This window comes from Plasmodium berghei, assembly GCF_900002375.2.
Source record: "Plasmodium berghei ANKA genome assembly, chromosome: 13".
In the NCBI taxonomy this organism is placed as follows: Eukaryota; Apicomplexa; class Aconoidasida; order Haemosporida; family Plasmodiidae; genus Plasmodium; species Plasmodium berghei.
Genome location: NC_036171.2, coordinates 844,841 through 865,791, shown reverse-complemented (window position 1 = coordinate 865,791; position 20,951 = coordinate 844,841). Strand labels below are relative to the sequence as shown.

The window sequence follows — 20,951 nt, the reverse complement described above, 5'->3', positions numbered from 1 at the left end:
TAAATTTATGAATACAAAAAGAGAAGAAATAAAAATTTATATAATGCGATGACTTATTTTTCTTGTTTCTTTATACCTAATAATTTTCATCATTTTCAAAAAAGTAAATGCGTTGTTGTAATATTATAAATTGCCATACGACAAAAAAAAAATGAAGCATATCTTCATTCAAAATATTATGCATACATAAATGATTTTATTTTTTTTATGAAATTTAAAACGGCGGGAAAATTAAAATATAGAAATATTTATGTACATATATTTATATAAGCAATATATTTTGTAAAAATATAATAAGGATATTAATAAGTATAGATTTTTAAAAAAACATAATTACATATATAAATAATTTAAGCACGCAAAAACACATTTACATTCGTTTTATATATTTTTTACATTTGTATATACATAAATGGATATAAAATTTAATTAAAAAATAATTAAATACAAAAAACATATATGCATACAAATACTTGCAATACTAATTAACGCAGTTACACTGTTGTATAAACGTGGCATTATTTTCATTTGATAAAAAATTTGCAGAATTAAAACAAATTTAAGCATGCAATTTCATCAGTAAAAATAAAATAATCTCAAATTAATTAACTAAATTGACAAAAAAAACGAAAAAAATATTGTTTGCGTATAAAGAAAGTATTATATTCCGTTACAACATATACAAGCCTTACGTTCGATATATAGATATATTAAACATATTTTTTATTTAATTTTTTCCATTAAATACGTATCTGCGCCTACATGTATATGTCGTTTTTATTTTTCATACAGTAAACAATCATTTTTTTTAATTTTCTACTCATTTCATATTTCTATATGAGCATACTACTTAATCCTATACATACCAATTTACATCAGTCAAACACGTACATCCGATTATATAAATAAAATGGATTCAAATAAAAGAAAAAGTAAGAAACTTAACTTGCTAAAGGATCAAAACTTTTTGACGAAGAAATATGTAGACATGAACGATCCAATATATGATAGTGAATTAGAAGATGAAAATTGTTTTTTTACTGTTGTAAATGCAGAGGAAATTGAATATTCTCAAAAAGTAAATAAGATGAAAAGTAAGATGTTTGAAGATCTTAGTATATTAACTTTTGAAGAGTTTGAAAAAAAATGCGATTTATTAATTAGCAATTTTTTTACAAGTTATAATTTTAAAGAGTTTATTGAAAATTTAAAAGAATTAAATGAAAATAAGTATAATGATTATTTAGTTTTACAATTAATTAAAAAATCGTTTGATCGAGATGATGAGTGCCAAATAAATGTATCATGCTTATTAAATTTATTAAGTATTACTAAATTAATAAATCAAGAGCAAGTACATAGAGCCTTTGAAAAAATATTATTAAGTTTAGATGATATAAAATTAGATTGCCCATTATGTTATGAAATCTTTTTAAAATATCTTAGATTTAGTACTTTAGATAATGTAATTGATAAAAATTACATATTTAAATTGCCTACAATGTTTTTTGATAGCTTAAACATCCAAGATATCGATGAAAGTTCGTTGGGTATCGAAAATGGTAAAATTAATGGCGAGATTTCAACCTTTCCTGATGATGGAAATATAAAAGAAAAAAAACAAGATAGTTGTAATAATTTAGACGATAAACCAGAAGATAGGGAAAATGACGATATGTATGAACAAAATAATGAAGATGTAGAAGAAAAGAAAAAAACAAAAGATGAAATATGGAAAGATACACTATATTGGGTCTTAGAATTAAATATAAAAGAAATGGAAAAAGAAAAAAAAAATTTTAAAAAGAAATCAAGAGATTTCTTATGCGATTTTTTTAATGATGGAAATATAGATGAAGTTATTGAATTTTTAAACAATACAAATAGTTTATTTCATTACGAATTTATTAGAATAAGTATAATAGAATCATTTAGTAAAAATAATATATGTCGAAAATTTATATCGTATTTATTGGATAATTTAAGTGAAACTTATTATTTTAAAAATGATATTATTATAGCATTTATTCGAATTATTGGATATATAGATGATTATGAAATAGATTTCCCTAATTCAAAAGAAATGATATGTAAATTTTTATTAAGATGTATTCATGATGATGTATTATATCCCGCTTTTCTAAGTGATATATACAAATTACATATTGGAGGCGTGACTGGTATGATGATATGCAATAAAACACAACAAAGGATTATTGATAAAAAGAAAAAAAACTTAAATAATATAAATTATATATGGGATGAAGATGATACATATGAAAAAATGAAATTAAAAAGAAAAATTAATAATACTTTATTAGAATATTTCTATTTATATATAGATGAAGAAGAATTCTATTTATATCTTGATGAATTTTTGCCATCTTATCATGATTTATGTAATTACGTTGTTAAAAAAATATTTGTACTGAATGTTGATATTAATAATGATATTAATTTGTCCTTGAAATTAGTTCAATTTCTGGTAAATAAAAATTTTATATCAAAAAAAAATATTGAAGAAGGCATACAAGAGGTTATAAATTCATTAAGAGACATTATTTTGGATATACCTAAATACCCAGAAGAATTGAAAAAAATTATAACGCATTTACTCGAAAAATATTATATATCAAACGAAGTTTTTGAGAATGCTCTCAAAGAAATCCAAACCTTCAATATATAATTTGTATCTTTTGTTTCTTACCTTCGCATATGCGTTACTATATGATATAATCTACATGGATGTAAAAAAAATTATGATTTCCCCCTATACAATATACCTCCAATTTTCGCCTTATTTATGCATACATTATTGTTTTACTCCAAAGCTAAATAAAATTTGTGCATATTATTTATAGGTTTTATATTGCATGAGCAAATATATGATTTACATATGCACTCTTTTAATTTATGGAGTATTTACGTATACATATCAACCGAATAATTTGTATATTATACAAATAACATTTATAATGTGCATGTTTGCATACATATGTGGAATAGTCAACTATATATTTGTAATCTCATTGGTATATGTATAGTTTTATATCTTATATATTTAGACGATTATTACAATGAATTAATATTTGAATATGTTTTTTTTTGCATATGGAAATATGTAGATCGACCCTTCTCTATATAATTATAGTACCTTTGAATATATTTATTTTATTACTTTATTTACAAAATTACATGTATTAAATAGGAAAAAGACGAAAAGCGCATTTTTCCATTTAAATGTAGAATTTGTATATATTATATTACGTACTTATTTAATCAGTTTCACGTACGTAATACCCTATATTATGTGTTATATGCGCACGTTACACACCGTTGAAATATATATACTTATAGTTTACACGAAAAAAAAATATATTTTTATTTTGTATATAATTAAATGTATATCGACATTTATTTTTTCCCTCTAAATACTAATAAAATATAACATTATATTTATCAGACATTTATCTCATGCATTCGCCTCCAAAAATAACCCCCAAAAAATTTTTTAACTCTTATTGTTAGGTATATTTTATTTCTTTTGGAATTTTTTATAAAATTAAATGTACTATAATGTTCTAAAAAAATGAGAGATATATTTTTTTATTCATTCATGGAAAGTTCATATGGTTAACAATTGGATATTTAAGGAAATAAATGCATTCCTTTTTTTTATTTTGACGATTTATATCTTTTTATTGCATTTTATATATAGCTGAGAAACACTTATATTCTTTCTTTAAATTTTCATTTCTTTATAATATATTTTTTCGTCACCGGATTTTTTAATTTTTAATCCAGTTAATACACCTTTTGAATGCCACACATAAGAAATATATGAAATAAACAAAATGATTTATTAAAATCTAAATAATCAAATTGAAAGAAAAACACGCGAAAGAAATATATGAGTAAAAAATAAATAAGCCATGTAATTACGTAATATAATTATGTATACATAGGAAGTACCCTTTTCTCTCTGTTTTTTTCGAATAAATTTACTCGATACCATGTATATTAAAATGCCCATAAAAAAAATTCAATATTTTTTTTTATATTAAAAATACTAAACACATATACATAAAATTTTTTCATATAAAATGAATATCCTAATATTATAAATAGAGACTTAAAAATATTAGCACATATTTACAATATATACTTATTATAATTCTTATTTCACATTTATAAAATATTATCACCAGCTACTTTATATACAATCCGCTTATATTTAAAACGTATATTATTCTTTATAAAAAGCAAAAATGGTTAAAATCGTTAATAGCTTAGCAGGTTAGTTTATTTTTAATTTTGTTTTTTTTTTATAATTATGCTTTTATTATATATATACATAAATGAATATAGTTCATACAATTGTGAGCATGCTATGCGTTATTAAGAAATGCATATATTTATTTGTGGATTATGTGTAACTATATTTTCTCAACAATGTAAACTACATACACAAATATATATTAATTAATTTTTGATTCCATCAGATTTCGAATCTTCCATTTCTCAAAACGAAATAGTTATCGCCGATTTCTTTGCCGAATGGTGTGGACCTTGCAAAAGAATAGCTCCCTTTTATGAAGAATCATCAAAAAAATACACAAAAATCGTTTTTATAAAAGTAAATGTGGATGAAGCCTCTGAAGTTACAGAAAAAGAAAATATTACTTCGATGCCAACTTTTAAAGTTTACAAAAACGGTGTTGCTGTAGAGACATTGATGGGAGCCAATGAGGGAGCTTTGAAAAATCTCATTGAGAAATATGCATCATAAGATTAAAAGGAAACAAAAAATAATGAAAGCACATAATACAGATATAAATATACCTATGTAATGCATATAATTCATACTTAGAATTTTGGTATGATTTAGAAAAGTGACAAATACATATTTTTTCTCTTTTTTGTGTATGCATGCATGTCCATGTTCCATTGCTAATTCATAAATGGTAAATCAACGAAAATGAATGAGTGCAAACATTTACATATATATATATATATATATATATAAACCGTATAATATGTAAAATACGCTAATAATAAAAACTTACAACGGCTTTTCTCTATTTAATAGTGTGTCACATATACATATGTCAATAAACATAATCAAGATATTCCTAAACTTTCAAATGAACATTGGAATTTTTCATTTATCATAATTTATATTTGGTTTTATTTATTTCACATAATATGAGAAAAATGCAATGTATAGACATTTATAATAATTTAGTATATATGCATACATGCATATGTATATTAACTTTCTATTGATAATTGTGTTAAAAAGCAACTATATCGTTGCCCTTAAATATAGAACATAAAGGGGAAAAAATAAATACACACAACAAAATTTAATTTAAATTATTCACACAATAGTTATGCATTTTGTTTACAAAAAATGATACAAACGATGTAAACATACTTATATCAATTAATTAAGGATACTGAAGTTTATGCAATCCTTTATTTTTTGAGATATGAATTCTTTAATTTTGTGTTTTAAATGATAATCTCCACATAATGGTATGTTTTGCTTTTTAATTAATTTGTGTTCATTTTTTCCCTTCTCATTTTTTGCATTTGTATTGTAATGCACCGGGTAAGAATTCTTAATGTCATGATAATCAAAAACTTTATTTTTTACGTCTTTTATATTATCATCTTCCTTAATTGGGTTTATTGTTAATTTTCCTGTCATTGAATTAAATTTACAGTTTCTGAGCATTTTTATTGTATCTTTATTTTTTTTATCTAAATATTGTTCGAAATTTTTTGCGGAATTTTCAACGGATTTAATGTGCTCATTAGGACTTATTGAAAATCTTTTTCCATTAACTACTCTCCATTTGTTATTATACTCAATTATAGTATCATGGTTACAATTTGTTATAACTCCATTTTTATTTTCTCTTGTCAATCCTTGAATAATATTAGGTACATCAAAATTTTGATCGGTATACAATATAGGTTCAGGAAGACAATCTTTTATTTCATTCAGATTGTATTGATCTTGTAAGTATTTACTTAGGCGTTCTTTTCCACTTTTATATTTTTTAATAATATCATTTGCGTCTGTGCTTGCTCTATTAGCATGGGAATTTGAAAGTATATCTTTTGAATGTGTTGCATTTTCTATTTTTGAATTTTGTTCTAAATTCAATGCAAATGCAGAATCTGTTTTTAAAAAATTATAATTTGTATTCTGCATAATATTACATCGGCTTAAAGAATTATCATTTCCCCTTAGCATTTTAACACATTTGTAATTGTTATCATAATAATTTTGATTATTGTCATTATTTTTAGCAGTAGTAGTATCCGGGGAATAATAAGTATCCTTATTTAAGACGTGACGATCTGTGGAATTTAAATTTCGTATAAATCTCATTTTTTCATCCTCTGAGCAATTCTCACTAAAATTTTGATCTAAAACTTTAACTGTAATCAATCCATGGTTAGTTACGCCCTTTTTATCTTCTATTATTTTTCTCATGCTATCATTAGGAATATGTATATTGTGATCATTTAAATGTGAAAAAATGTCATGCATACTATTTATTTTTAAATTGTTAAGATTAATATTTGACAAATTATATATACTTCTAGCATTTTGAATATTATCAATATTCCCCTCAGTAGATTGGATTCCCGTTTTTGTCATTTCCCCCACATCGACATTTTCCTCCGTTTGTTCCTGTTCAGACAAGTAATTTAGTTCTTCATTTTTATGCATACTATTTTGCCCATATGAATACAAGTTACTTAATTTATTTCCATATTTCATTGAAAATTTTTGATTATTAATATCTGAATTATGCTCCTCGTGCCTATTAAAATTGTCCCATTCATTTTGGGAAAATGATTTATGCATAATTTCTGAAGTACTACTTAATACACCATTTTCGCATGAACTGTATTGATAAGGGTAATAATCAGAATTCTTCGCATTTACATTGAACATCGAATTATTATTTTTGTATTCACTTGTCATATTATGATCGTCCGTATATACGCTATCCTTGTTATTCCTAACATTCGTGTATAAAACTTGTCCCCTTTTATACTCTCCACTGTGGTTATTATTTTCAATAGGGATTCGATGTTCCCCAGCTGCAGACATATAATTTTTGAATATTTCTGAAATATTTTGATCTGAATTAATATTTATAGTATTTTGAGAAAGCCCATGAAATTGCATTTGATCATTATCTAATAAACTTTGTTGTGAATCGTAAATCGTACCTTTTTCATAATCTATTTGTACAGAGTTTTGTTTACCGTTTTCTTTATTATGTTGTTCTTCGGACATTGTAAATGATCTTATTGCATCGTTGTTTCGTTTAATTAGCGGATTAAAACAGTTTTTAATATCATTACTACCATTATCATTGTCTATGCCATTTTTTATTGTCTCACATGATCTTGATTCTTCATCTACCGATCCCCATTTTAATTTACTGTAGTAAAGACTTTTGTTGATACTACTAGAAATATTGTCTTTTTCGTTTATATTATATATATTTGTTTGAAAATTGTTATGATTCTTATTATTTTTTTGCACAAAATGCTTTTGATATTCATATACACCCTTTGAAATTATTTCGTCATATGATGTTTGGTGCATATTATTTTTGTTGTAATTTATTTCATCCACAGTTTGATAATTCCTGTGGTAATAATTATTCCTATTCCCATTGTTATTATTGAAAAATTGGCTTTCATACTTTTTCTTTTCTATATCTTCTTTTTGTGATATGTCAACATCCTTGTTTTTTCTGGGCTTTAAATTGTTTTTATTATTAATCATGTTTTGATAGGAATAAGAACTCATACATGCATTTTTTGTATTTATTTCATTATCATTCATGTTTTTATTACCATTATATACGTTTATCATTTTTACAATTTTTTTGGTAAAGATATATTTGTTTAATATTTATTCGAGGTATATTGGTGTGACTATAAACTTGATAGCATAACTTTATTAAACACTTAAATGTTAAGCTATGAACATAAAAAAACAAAAAGATAACTCCTTTTTTCTTTATAAATACTTACGAATTCTATAAGAAAAATATTATTAAAGACATATATACATATATGCTGTATAAATGTGCTAAAAACCCAAAAAACAAATGTAAAAACCTTTTTAATTAATAAAATAATTTCATGGTTTTTCTTAAAAGGAGTATAGCTAATACAACATAAAAGTTAAACTTCAAAATATATAATTTAATTAAATAATGAGCATTTTTTTAGCTATATGCATATATATGTGTGCATTATTGAATTTCCTTTATTATTTAAATATCTCTTTGTTTGAATTAAAAAAAATGAATAATAATTATTATTGACAATATTATCTCTTTCGAATGATACAAATCTATAAAATGCATAGTAGTTATGCATAGTTTTCTTAATTAGCGTCTTTATATGGACAGACAAGCAAACAAGCATTAAAAAATAATTTTAAGAAAATTTTTTTGTGCTTAAGATAAATATCTTATGTCTTTGCAAAATGCATGAAGAATATTATACATAAATAACAAACAGGAGTTTATATTTTAGAATAATAAAAGAAAATGACAAAAAAATAAGAAATAAAAATATAACATATAACGAATAATTATAAATAAATCAGAAAAATGCTGAAAAGTTGAATGAAACTTGGCATGCGTAAAAAAATAATATATGTCTATTGTGGCTCACATAGTTTAAAAAAAATATTAGTTAATTCCGCTACGTATTAAAAAAAATATTAAGAGGAAATTTTCATTTAATTTAAAATAGCTAAATATGTGTGTAATCCGTTCATGTATGATATATTAATCCTGATTTTCCTTGAGTATTTTCATTTATTGTGTATATCAAATATTGCATATATGTTATTAGAGGTACCGAATATATAATATACATTATTATTTCCCCCTATTCTAAGAATTTTCTAAATTTCAATTTAAATTTGTATATATGCATATATTATAAAAAAAAAAATAATAAATAAAATAAACATTATATTAACCATAAATAAGAATCCTAAAACATATTTAGTATATACTTTATATTAAAGGTAGCATTTTGCGATAATATAATTTTGTTAATTTTTTAATTAATGTAATATTAGCACTATTTATATATGAATATACTTTTTTTTTATTTTATTATTTTTTTTTTTTTGCACAAAATACACAAATAAACAACACAGATACAATAAATAATAATCATGCGTACATACGCTAATACTACCCATAAATCTTATAATAATATATAAGTTATATATTTTTTTTGTTAATAATTTTTCTAGATATATTATTCTTATTAAAAAATTTGACAAGTCATTTATGAAATGTATTTCTATGAATTATTATAAAAAAAGGGGAAAAGGGGAAAATACATATAAAAAATAAAAAAAATATAAGAAAATAAATATAAAGAACGAATACAATTAAAATAAAAAATAAGTTAAAAATAATCTTAATGGTTATAAGCATTATCCTAAGAATATATTATATTTGTTAAATTATATAAATTTATAAAAGTTTGTTGCCTACATGAATTTACTAAAGTTAATTGGAAAGAATAAAAAAATGAAGAATCACGACAAGCGGAATTCAGCAATATACTACTCGTGTTATGCAATTATAGGTAACAAATAATATTCTGTAGTTTGCTGTATAAATAAGTTATTTATTATTATATATATTTTTTTAATATTTTAAGTGTAATAATTTTATCAATAAATTTAATGCGTAAATATGTATAGCTGTATTTTAAAAAACTGTTCATAGACAAATTGGTTGAACTGTTCAAAAATGCATATACATATTTATGTCCATGCGTGTACGCAAAATAAATGGTTGATTAATAGTAGCATATTATGTCTTGTTCTTAACATTGTTTTATATTTTTTTTCCTGTAGTTTTAACTATAATTTTGTCGAGGTTTATTGTGATACCCTTAATACTACAAATGACTTTATACACATTTATAACGATATATATCGGAAGCCATGAAAGCATAAGACAATTGGAAGTAAGAATTATTATGTAAATCGTTTTTTTTGATCGTATGGAAAAAAAAAACAAACCCATTTAATATATAAATGTTCTAATATCCAATTTGATGCTTCTATTTATATTAGGCGGATGATAAAACCCAAAAGACTGACCATATAACGACATATGATGCAATAATGTTTCCAATTATTGGATCAGCTGCTTTATTAACACTGTAAGAAAAGTGAAAAGAAACTAAATAATAGAACTCCCCCAAAGCAATGAGGAAATATTGAATTAAAATATAACAAAATTTATTTTTTTCGTTTTACAGGTATTTTGCCTACAAGTTTTTAGATCCATATTATGTGAATCTGTTGCTAACCGTTTATTTAACAATGGCAGGAGTATTTTCTCTGCAAAGCGTTTTCTCGACTGTTTTGGTAATTTATTTTTTTATATTTTATAAAATTAAAATGAAATAACTGTAGAATAAATGAATATTTATATAGACAGCTGTATGTGAATATAAGTGTGCGCATATTTACGTAGTGATTACATATCCACATTTATGTATATATAGCCTATGAATTAATTGTGTAAAATGATATAATATATGGTGCGGGGAATAGAAACCTTAGTTATTGATCTAAATATTATATCAATATAATTTTTGAGAAATAACAAGGGCCATTTCGCATTGCTATATTATAGATGATAAAACATTTACACGCAGAAATCGAAAAAAGATTCAAACAAAATTAATATAATTAAAACCATTGATTAGTGATAATTTAATTCTATATACGCACATTCTATATATTAATGAATAAATATTGAGATCCTTTTGATTATCGTTATTTTTAGGAACCCTTTTTTCCAAAAATTTTTAAGAAAGATGAATTTGTTAAAACTATTAATGCTCCAAAGTTTATTTCAAAGGGTATATACTATTAAAAATATGTATGATTTTTTATCAACTTATTAATTATCATTGTATTATTATATCTGCCGTAATTCAAACCCTTGTTAATATTGTTTCTATCCTTATTGTTTTTATAGATCCAATTGTATTTAATACAAATAAAGGAGAAATTATGAGTTTGATTGTTTGTTTCATAATTGGTGCACGATGGATATTTTACAAAGACTTTGTTACACACAACATTTTAGCAATTTCCTTTTGCTTCCAAGTAAGAACAATATTTATTATGTAGTTGTGATGCTCAAAATATGAGTACATACTACTTATATATATATGTTTACTATTTATTGAAACAAAAATCATTTATTTTCATTATCCTTTATATTTTTTTTTACCTCTTTTCTTAAAGGCACTCTCATTGGTCATTTTAAGCAACTTCGTAATTGGATTCATACTATTAGTATGGACTTAACAAATGAAGAACATACATATAATTATTTTATGCTTTATTTATATCTTGATTTAAAATTATTTTAATAATAGACTTTCGATAATTTGGGCCTGTGATTTTGTGGTTATATCTTTTACTATTTTCACTATAATTTATATATTTTTTCAATTTTATAGTCTGGATTATTCGTGTATGATATATTTTGGGTCTTTGGAAATGACGTTATGGTTACTGTTGCAAAGGTAATAAAGAAAATCTGACGAAATAAAAAAATAAAGTATAATACATGCACCCATTTATAGCTTTAAAATTCACACCTATATATATTTTATTTTTTTTTTAAAGTCATTTGAAGCTCCTGTAAAACTATTGTTTCCAGTGTCGTTAGATCCATTGCATTATAGCATGCTTGGTTTAGGAGATATAATTATTCCAGGAATTTTAATATCTTTATGCTTACGTTTTGATTATTATTTGCATAGAAATAAAATACATAAAGGAAATGTTAAGAAAATGTTTAATGATATATCTATTCATGAATCTTTCAAGAAATATTATTTTTATACAATAACAGTATTTTATCAAGCAGGTTTAATATTAACATATTGTATGCTCTTTTATTTTGAACATGCTCAGCCAGCTTTATTGTATTTAGTACCTGCTTGTATATTGGCCATAGTAGGATGCGCATTATTCAAAAAAGAATTTAAAATAATGATTAAATATCAAGAAATTACAGATAAAAGCTCAAATGCAGATGACGGAAAGAAAAAGACCCTCGAAAAAGAAGAAACACTTAAAAGCCAAGAATCAATTATGTCAGTTACGAAAAGAAAAATTAATGCTAAATAAGTGTGGAAAAGAGGATTTTGCGCAGATAATAAATATGTATATGCATCCTTTTTATATGGAAACATTGACATGAGAATTATGTCATCCAAATTATATTACTTAAATGTTATATAATAATAATTCCAACGAAATACCCCCCAAAATAAAATTATAAATAATGAGGAAATATGAAATTTAATAAACTTTGTAATTATATATATATGTAACATTTATATAAATTGTTAATATATATATTAAGAAGAAATTTATAAAGCTGCTTAAAAAATTTAGTTTTTTGAAGATTAGTTATATAAACATATTTTATATGTGTGTATGCATACACAAATCTTTGTATTTTTAATAAAAAAATTATTTACTTATTATTTTTCTTTTCATTTAAATATGCAAATATTTATTCATTTTTTATATTTATTTTCATTTAAATATGCAAATGCTTATTTATTTTCAATTTTCATCGTCATTTAAATAGCAATGCTTATTTATTTTTTTACTGTGATAAAATTAGTTATAAATAAAAAAAAACACATAGCTTTATTTTAAAAATGTAACTTTTAATATTATCATAATTAAGAAATATCCTTTGCATATGATTAAACATATGACATAAGAAATGTATCATTGAGTATTATATGTCTATAATAGTTTCACAGCGCTCTTGTGTAATATGGGCACATATATCCATTCTCGCTTTATATATGTAGAACGATGCGTGGTTTTATAATAAGCCTACATATATATTGTGTATTAAAAATTGATTCAATAAAGAAGAAATGAAGATTTAAAACTCATAATTTTTTTAAATTTGTAGTTTGATGTATTTATTCAAAAATACATGTATCAAATTCACTATGGTAAATGACACAACTTTGGAATTATGTTATGTGTAAAAAAAATAATGAAATAAATAAAGCAATCAAATGAGATAAAGAAGGATTTTCGATATGCAAAATATCAAAATTAAACTATTAATTACAATACGCCATTTTATATAAATATATTTTTTTAGTTTTAAATAAAAATTACAAAATATTACTCTACGTTTTGATTTATTTTATTGCTTAAATCCTCTACAGAAATATTTGAAACCATTAAAACCTTGGAATTAAAAAATGGATGAAAGGAAAATTATTATATGAATATAAACAATATTTCCATTAACTATGAACATATGTATTATATATAATATGTTTTCCTTTTACCTTGTCCCTTGACTTTAATCCTGCAACAATGGATATATCTCTTTTCTTCAAATTTACTGAAAAATTAATAAATATATATTAATATACAGCATCGATAGTTTTTCAATGTGAATAAAATATTTATCTTGTCATCAATTTCATGCTTACATATATCAGAAAAATAGCTTATAATGGCAACATTTGATTGATTATTAACAGGTTGCTCTTGTATATTTATATTAAGAACTTCTGTATCTACGTTAAAATCTGAAATTAGTATACCAAAATAAATAATAGTAGTAATATTAATTGGTAGAATATAAATATAATGAGATTCATATGGCCATTAAATGTGTACATATTTTATAAAGATATAAATAATTATTACATATAGACGTGTTTTTTGAATTCGGTTTAACACGTAGATTTATTAACAAATTATTATCCTTTTTTTTTAAATAGCTGGGAAGGCATTCGGTGATTGTTTTTGCCTGTATAAATTTTTGTGAAACAAAAAATAAAAAAGAAAAGACTATGATTACAACTTATAAAAAAACGTGGATTTTTTTTTTAGAAATTATACTTGCTCATTTTTAAGGTCTTTAGCTAAGCCTTTTGGCATTTTTGTAGAAAAATGATTTAATAAAATATTCATATTATTACATTTTATTGATTTATAGTTGCATATTGAAAATGCATTAAGAAAAACCCCAAAATGTATTCTTAAAATATAATATTTTGATAATTTTCAATTTAAGAATAAAGAAAAAAAAGAGGAAAGCAAGAATAATCTATAATAAAAATCAAATAGAAAGATAATTAATATTTTTCCAATGAACATGAATATTTGATTGGGTTTATACAACATGATGGGATACTTAAATCTTTCAAATTACTGAAATACATAAAATACCAATTTTTAATACCGATGCTAAATACGTAAAAAATATATATACATATGTTATATATATGATATTAATATTTAAAATACTGTTATATATTTTTTCAGTCATATTACAATTTAAGTCATTTAGGAGCAGCGGAATGAATTATTTATTAAAAACAAATTACCAAGGAGCAAGTGTAATATTGTATTTTTATAAATGCTTATTAATTTTACGTTTTTTTTTATTTTTATTAATATGACATATTATTTTTTTTTTTTTCGAGTTTCATATATTTCTGATATATATTATATATATATATACATACATACATACATACGCATTAATAGTTGGTATTTTCGCTTGTTAAATTTTGTTTATCTTTTTTATTTACCCTACAGTTTAAGCTTTCTTATATATACATATATAGTAAAGAGTCTATACTTTCCTTTGTATTATATATATTTAATAAATTAAGTTATTTGGACAAAAACCTAAGAAATTTATATATTTTTAAAAAGGGTAACCATTATTTTTTGCAAGATAATATAAATGGGTAAATATATACATATTCTATGCCTAATTTATATATGTTAGAAAATTAATAAAAATGTTTAAAATTATTTTGTAGAATACTATTTTCCCTTTTATTATATTTTAATATGATAATTTTTTTATATTCAAAAATATTTGTTACTTTTTAAAAATATAAAAGCATTCATAGATATGTTATAATATTATTATAATATAGAGACGCTGATTTTTCTTATATAATTTATTAAGAATAATATACAATAATAATATTTATTAGTTTTCGATTTGTTACAAATATCTTAATAATCAATGTTATAACGTTATTCATAAAACATATATAAAACTAAGCCTTAATATACTGAATATAACATGAAGGTAATTATATTTTTTAATTTAATAGCAAGCATTATTAATGTGTTAGTACTATTATTATATAGTTAAGGATTGCAAATATTTCAAGCACTAAAGAATTTTTTTTTTTTTTTGATGTATAAGTTTTTGTGCAATAAAACAATAGTAAACGTTATTTTTAATATACTAAAACAACTAATAGTATATCAAGGTTTTATATTAGGCTCCCTAAGGGGTAAACACCCGGTATCGATATAAAATATAACATAAGCAATATAATATATATTTTTCTCAATAATATATTATTATTTATTGTAACATCATTAATATATTAATATTTTCATATCTTGCTCGATTTCTTTTGAGTTTTCGCTGCAATAGTAATATACATTAAACTAAACAAAAAAATGTATATGGTTATTATATATGTATACCCAACTAAAAAATGAGAAAACACTTTTTTAATATAAAAAATAAAGTTTTCAATAACATGTATATTTTGCTTTTTCTCATATAAATTTCTATATATAATAAAATTCTTTAAATATTATAATATTTTAAATTAATCAATGATAACATGCTATATTTCTTATAATTATTAATTTTTTTAAGAAGCCAAATAATTAAAATGGAAAAATAATAATGATAGCATTATTGTTTTACTGCTATTAAATTGTGAATATTTAATATTGATCCCCGAAGGATTACTTTTTAGCCTTTGCAGTTTTTAAAAAAAATATATAATGCTTATATAAATATATTAAAAATAAATATTAATATTAATATTAATATTAATATAATTTTAATGTTTTTTTTTAATTTGGCACTTTATAAAATATTTTCATGATAACATACTTGTTAATTATTATTTGATATAATTGCCGTTCTAAAGCACTTATTTTTGTATATTAAAAACATTATGCATATTGCGTTATAATTAAATAATCCATACATAAAAATAATGTATGGGATATGATCGCATAGAATTAACAACCAGTTGTTGCAAAATTCTAGCATCCCACACAGTTATATTTTTGAAATTCGGATTTTGAATTGTTTTTAATTTTTTTTTTTTTTATATTTTCATGAATTTGATTTATTATTATATTCGATAATTGTCATTAATTTTTTTACTTATTCCCATTTTGTTAATGATTTACTTTTTGCGAAAATGAATGAGCTTTATTGCATAATATTTGGTCCTCCCGCTCTCGGATTATTATTTTCAGTTATAGAATGCATATCAATATCCAGAATAAATATTGGTGCATCCGATGATAAGCTCGATAAAGTTGAAAATGGACAAGTCAAAATTGAAAAAATGAAAGAAATTGCTTCTTATATTTCAGAAGGAGCAAATTCCTTTTTATCTAAGGAATATCAATATTTAATAGTTTTTATGATATTATTTTCTGGATTATTATCTTGGTTTATTAATTACTATACCGCTATAAGTTTTGCCATAGGATGTATAACATCTATAATATGTGGTTATATTGGTATGAAAATTGCCGTTTATGCTAACGTTAGAACTACAAGTGAAACATGGAAAAGTTTAGATAAGGGATTCAAAGTTACATTAAATGCGGGAACAGTTATGGGATTTTCGTTAGTTTCTCTTAGTATAATATCATTAGGAGTATTGATTTTTGCATATAAAACACTATTGCAATTCAGTGATGATACAGCTCTGTATAAAGCTATAGCTGGATTTGGCTTAGGAGGTTCATCGATTGCTTTATTTTCAAGAGTTGGTGGTGGTATATATACTAAGGCAGCTGATGTCGGAGCAGATTTGTCAGGAAAAAATGAATATGGTATACCAGAAGATGATATTAGAAACCCTGCATGTATAGCAGATAATGTTGGAGATAATGTTGGTGATATGGCTGGTATGGGTGCTGATTTATTTGGTTCATTAGCAGAAAGTTTATGTGCATCATTGGTTATAGGATCATCTATATTAAGCTTGCCAGAAAATATGGCATCTTTTGATGTAAATTATTGTATCATGTTTCCATTATTTTTTTCTAGCGCTAGTATTATTAGTAGTATGCTTACATTTTTTTTGGTAACAAAATTAGTTAGGGTTACTGGAAAAGCAGGAGTTGAAAGAACATTAAAATATTTATTATTTATATCAACTATATTCCAATCACTAACTATTTTTGCAATCGGACAATATTGTTTACCACCAGTTTTAAGATATGACGTATTAAAAGAAATACCTAACTGGAAAATTATCGTTCCAGCTTTAGTTGGTTTATGGTCTGGATTAATAATTGGATTTACTACAGAATTTTATACATCTTATTCATTTAGCCCAGTTCAAGAAATTGCAAATACACAAAAAATATCAGCTGCAACAGGAATTATTTATGGTTTATCACTTGGATATAAGAGTACATTTATTCCAATTGTTTGTTTAAGCGTTGCACTTGGTGTTTCTTATATTTTCTGTGAAGTTTATGGAGTAGCATTAGCCGCAGTAGGTATGCTAAGTACATTGTGTATATGCTTAACTATTGATGCATATGGACCAATATCAGATAATGCCGGTGGTATTGCAGAAATGGCTGGTTTACCATCTGAAGTTAGAGAAAAAACTGATATCCTTGATGCAGCAGGAAATACAACAGCGGCTATTGGAAAGGGATTTGCTATTGGATCAGCCGCATTAGTTGCTTTTGCCTTATTCGGTGCATACGCAAGTAGTGCAAAAGTACGACACGTTAATATATTAAATCCATGGGTTATTATTGGTTTACTTATTGGATCTATGCTACCATACTTATTTTCTGCATTAACAATGAAATCAGTTGCAATTGCAGCTAATAGTGTTTTGAATGAATGCTTAGAACAATTTCCATTAATCTTAGCAAATAAACAAAAACCAGATTATGATAAATGTATCAAAATATCAACTGATGCATCATTAAGACAAATGATATTACCAGGTTTAATATCTGTTACATTTCCTTTAATTATTGGTATGTTAATGGGAAAATATGCAACAGCAGGATTATTAATAGGTATTATTTTATCAGGCATACAGCTAGCTTTTTCATCAACCAATTCTGGTGGTGCTTGGGATAATGCAAAGAAATATATTGAATCCGGAGCTTTAGGAACAGACCATTGCAAAGGTTCAAATGCTCATAAAAATTCAGTTATTGGAGATACAGTTGGTGATCCCTTAAAAGACACATCTGGACCATCCATTAACATTTTAATTAAATTGTCAGCAATTATTTCACTTGTCTTCGCTGGACTTATTTCCACACATTTTACTTCCAAAACTGGAGGCCCAATATGGTTGTAAGAACAACAAAAGTCGAGTTTCATTTTTGTCAAGATAAATACATAACCTGTTTATACCTCAGCGTTTATACGCAAATTAAATATTTAGCTAAATATATTGCAATATCAATAAAACAAATTCATAAAAATAAATAAAAAAGAAAGAAATAACATCTGTACTATTCCATACAACTTTAATGATTTCATAAAATTTCCAAACTCTAAATTTTGTATGACATTTGTGACATCCATTTTTTATAAGAACAATTACTATGTATATTTTTAAACGCTATTTGGGTTATAAAAAAAAATACAGAAATAATTAACAAATGTAAAAAATAAATAAAATCAAAACAGAACATATATAATAGCCCATATATTACAACGCGAGAAGAAATTCTTTTTAATTTATATATCATCTAAATTTATTAAAAATATATATATATATATATATATATATATTTATTTATTTATTGGCTTTTGTTTAGTTTTTTTTTGCCTTAAATGGGAAAAAAAATTTATTATGATAATATTTATACATGATTATATAAATATGTGATATATGTTTATATTCTATATCATAAGTCGCTAAGTAATACTTATGTGCTATTCTGTCATTCTTCATTTAATTTTTAATATTTTATTTTAAACTTATGCATTATTTTTTTAATAATTATGTTGAAAATTTTAACAAACAAATATATGCATATATGCTACCTTTTAAATATAAGGTTATGATTTAATTATTTCTACCCATAACGAACATAGTATGCAATATCTATACATGCATTGTCTTTACAACATAATATAGATTATATTGAGATATGTATATTGTGTGCTAATTACATTCAGTCAACGGACTTATAAAAAAAAACATATATACGCGTATGACTCTTTTGTATGTCTTTTTAATATTTTACATGATTTTAAATACAATGCAATAGAATTCTATTATTTTTCCAGTAAATAATATAAAACAGATATAATTTATCAACTTTTAATGATTGATAAACCTTTGGAATTAATAAAGAAGGGATGTTAAACCACATAAAATATAATGCTTCAATCATATCCACATTTTATGTGTGAGTAAAGAAATACCATATAAAGAAGTTAATTTCTTATAAATTTTACAACATTCTAAAACATCCAATTTTTTATAAAAAAAAAAAAGAAATATGAAATAATATGGTTTGTTTAAATCATCTGTTGATTATGGTTTGGGTTTCTTTTCTCCCATCTTTATCTGTTTTTGATGCAGAACTTTAATTATTTTTCTACTTCAATTCCTTGTTATATAATTGTTAAAAGTGTATTCCCAGAATATTATAAAAAGTATATACTTTGAAAGGTGCATGATTAATAAACATGCTTGAGATAATAAAAATTAAACAAATATATGCCATGATGTGAATATTTGTATTATTTTCTATTATGCATAACTATTCCAGAAACATTTCACCCTCTCATATATATAAAGGCGCGTTCTTCTTATTTTTAATAATAATAAAACATGATAGCTATAGAAAAAAATATTCTTTATATAATATATACTTTCAAATATTTTAGTAAAATATACTCAATGAATTCCTTTGTTGCATACTTAAAAAACAGGGATACATATAGTATTAATAAAAGTTTATTAATAATTCATGAAGAAAAAATATGTAATAATAAATTAAGCATTATAATGAAAGTATTATTATTTGGGATATCAGTAATATAGCATTTATTGGTAGCAGCTCTAAATTTCAAAATGTCTCACTATTTTATTATAATTTTATAAAAAAACGGAAAATATTTATCTTTACAGTTGTCTTTGTAAATAATAATGTGAGGATACAAATAAATTATTAATAATACTCAAAAAAAATATAATATATAAGCATAAGCATAAATTTGCATCTTTACATGTATACGTGAGATACCCCTTTAGCAAATATCACAAATATTATATGCATGTGTCATATACATTTTTTAATTTTTTTAATTTAAAAATATATAATATTTTTAAGAATAGCTTATTTTTATTATAAAAAATATATTATTATAAATAATCTATTTATATGCTTTAATAATTAGTATTTTATTTTAATTAATTTTTTATAACCTTTTCAAGTGTAAAATATAAACGACCGTAATGCAATAATTAATCACGTATTGCTTATGAATAATATAAACTACAATAGTAATATAAATGTATTGTTTATTTTTTTTATTTCGTACGTTTTTTTGAAGTATTACGATTTATTTAATATATATTTAATGTATGTATTATTTTTTTAATATCGTATAATTATATATATATATATATACAAATTATCACAAAATTTTTCCATACCTTTTGTTCCTTTTATAAATACGTATATTATTAAAGGTAAATATAATTTTTTGTGTTTTCCCCATATGTTTTACGTTTGCATTTTTACCTTTTTAGGTTTTAACATTTTTCATATTAACTCATTT

General features: G+C 23.1%; 6 protein-coding genes across 6 annotated transcripts; 4 read left to right on the top strand and 2 right to left on the bottom strand.

Annotated features, from left to right (window-relative positions):
* Positions 1-910: 910 nt before the first annotated feature.
* PBANKA_1321000 (MA3 domain-containing protein, putative) lies at positions 911-2,686 on the top strand (the record flags this gene model as incomplete). Its single annotated transcript, XM_034566801.1, has 1 exon — positions 911-2,686. The coding sequence occupies one exon, from the start codon at positions 911-913 to the stop codon at positions 2,684-2,686; it is 1,776 nt and encodes a 591-aa protein (XP_034423362.1).
* A 1,582-nt stretch (positions 2,687-4,268) lies between these two features.
* Positions 4,269-4,789, top strand: PBANKA_1320900 (thioredoxin 1, putative; the record flags this gene model as incomplete). The annotated part of the gene is made up of 2 exons (XM_034566800.1): positions 4,269-4,296; positions 4,503-4,789. 2 exons carry the CDS (start codon positions 4,269-4,271, stop codon positions 4,787-4,789), a joined length of 315 nt encoding a protein of 104 aa, XP_034423361.1.
* Positions 4,790-5,446: 657 nt separating this feature from the next.
* On the bottom strand, positions 5,447-7,912 carry PBANKA_1320800 (conserved Plasmodium protein, unknown function; the record flags this gene model as incomplete). Its single annotated transcript, XM_034566799.1, has 1 exon — positions 5,447-7,912. The coding sequence occupies one exon, from the start codon at positions 7,910-7,912 to the stop codon at positions 5,447-5,449; it is 2,466 nt and encodes an 821-aa protein (XP_034423360.1).
* A 1,654-nt stretch (positions 7,913-9,566) lies between these two features.
* Positions 9,567-12,238, top strand: PBANKA_1320700 (signal peptide peptidase, putative; the record flags this gene model as incomplete). Its single annotated transcript, XM_034566798.1, has 9 exons — positions 9,567-9,660; positions 9,935-10,047; positions 10,157-10,245; positions 10,345-10,453; positions 10,878-10,953; positions 11,073-11,203; positions 11,345-11,395; positions 11,563-11,628; positions 11,732-12,238. 9 exons carry the CDS (start codon positions 9,567-9,569, stop codon positions 12,236-12,238), a joined length of 1,236 nt encoding a protein of 411 aa, XP_034423359.1.
* Positions 12,239-13,267: 1,029 nt separating this feature from the next.
* PBANKA_1320600 (conserved protein, unknown function) lies at positions 13,268-14,322 on the bottom strand (the record flags this gene model as incomplete). The annotated part of the gene is made up of 6 exons (XM_034566797.1): positions 13,268-13,333; positions 13,438-13,493; positions 13,585-13,683; positions 13,805-13,907; positions 14,000-14,028; positions 14,280-14,322. 6 exons carry the CDS (start codon positions 14,320-14,322, stop codon positions 13,268-13,270), a joined length of 396 nt encoding a protein of 131 aa, XP_034423358.1.
* Positions 14,323-16,356: 2,034 nt separating this feature from the next.
* On the top strand, positions 16,357-18,507 carry PBANKA_1320500 (V-type H(+)-translocating pyrophosphatase, putative; the record flags this gene model as incomplete). The annotated part of the gene is made up of 1 exon (XM_034566795.1): positions 16,357-18,507. One exon carries the CDS (start codon positions 16,357-16,359, stop codon positions 18,505-18,507), a length of 2,151 nt encoding a protein of 716 aa, XP_034423357.1.
* Between the last annotated feature and the right edge of the window lie 2,444 nt (positions 18,508-20,951).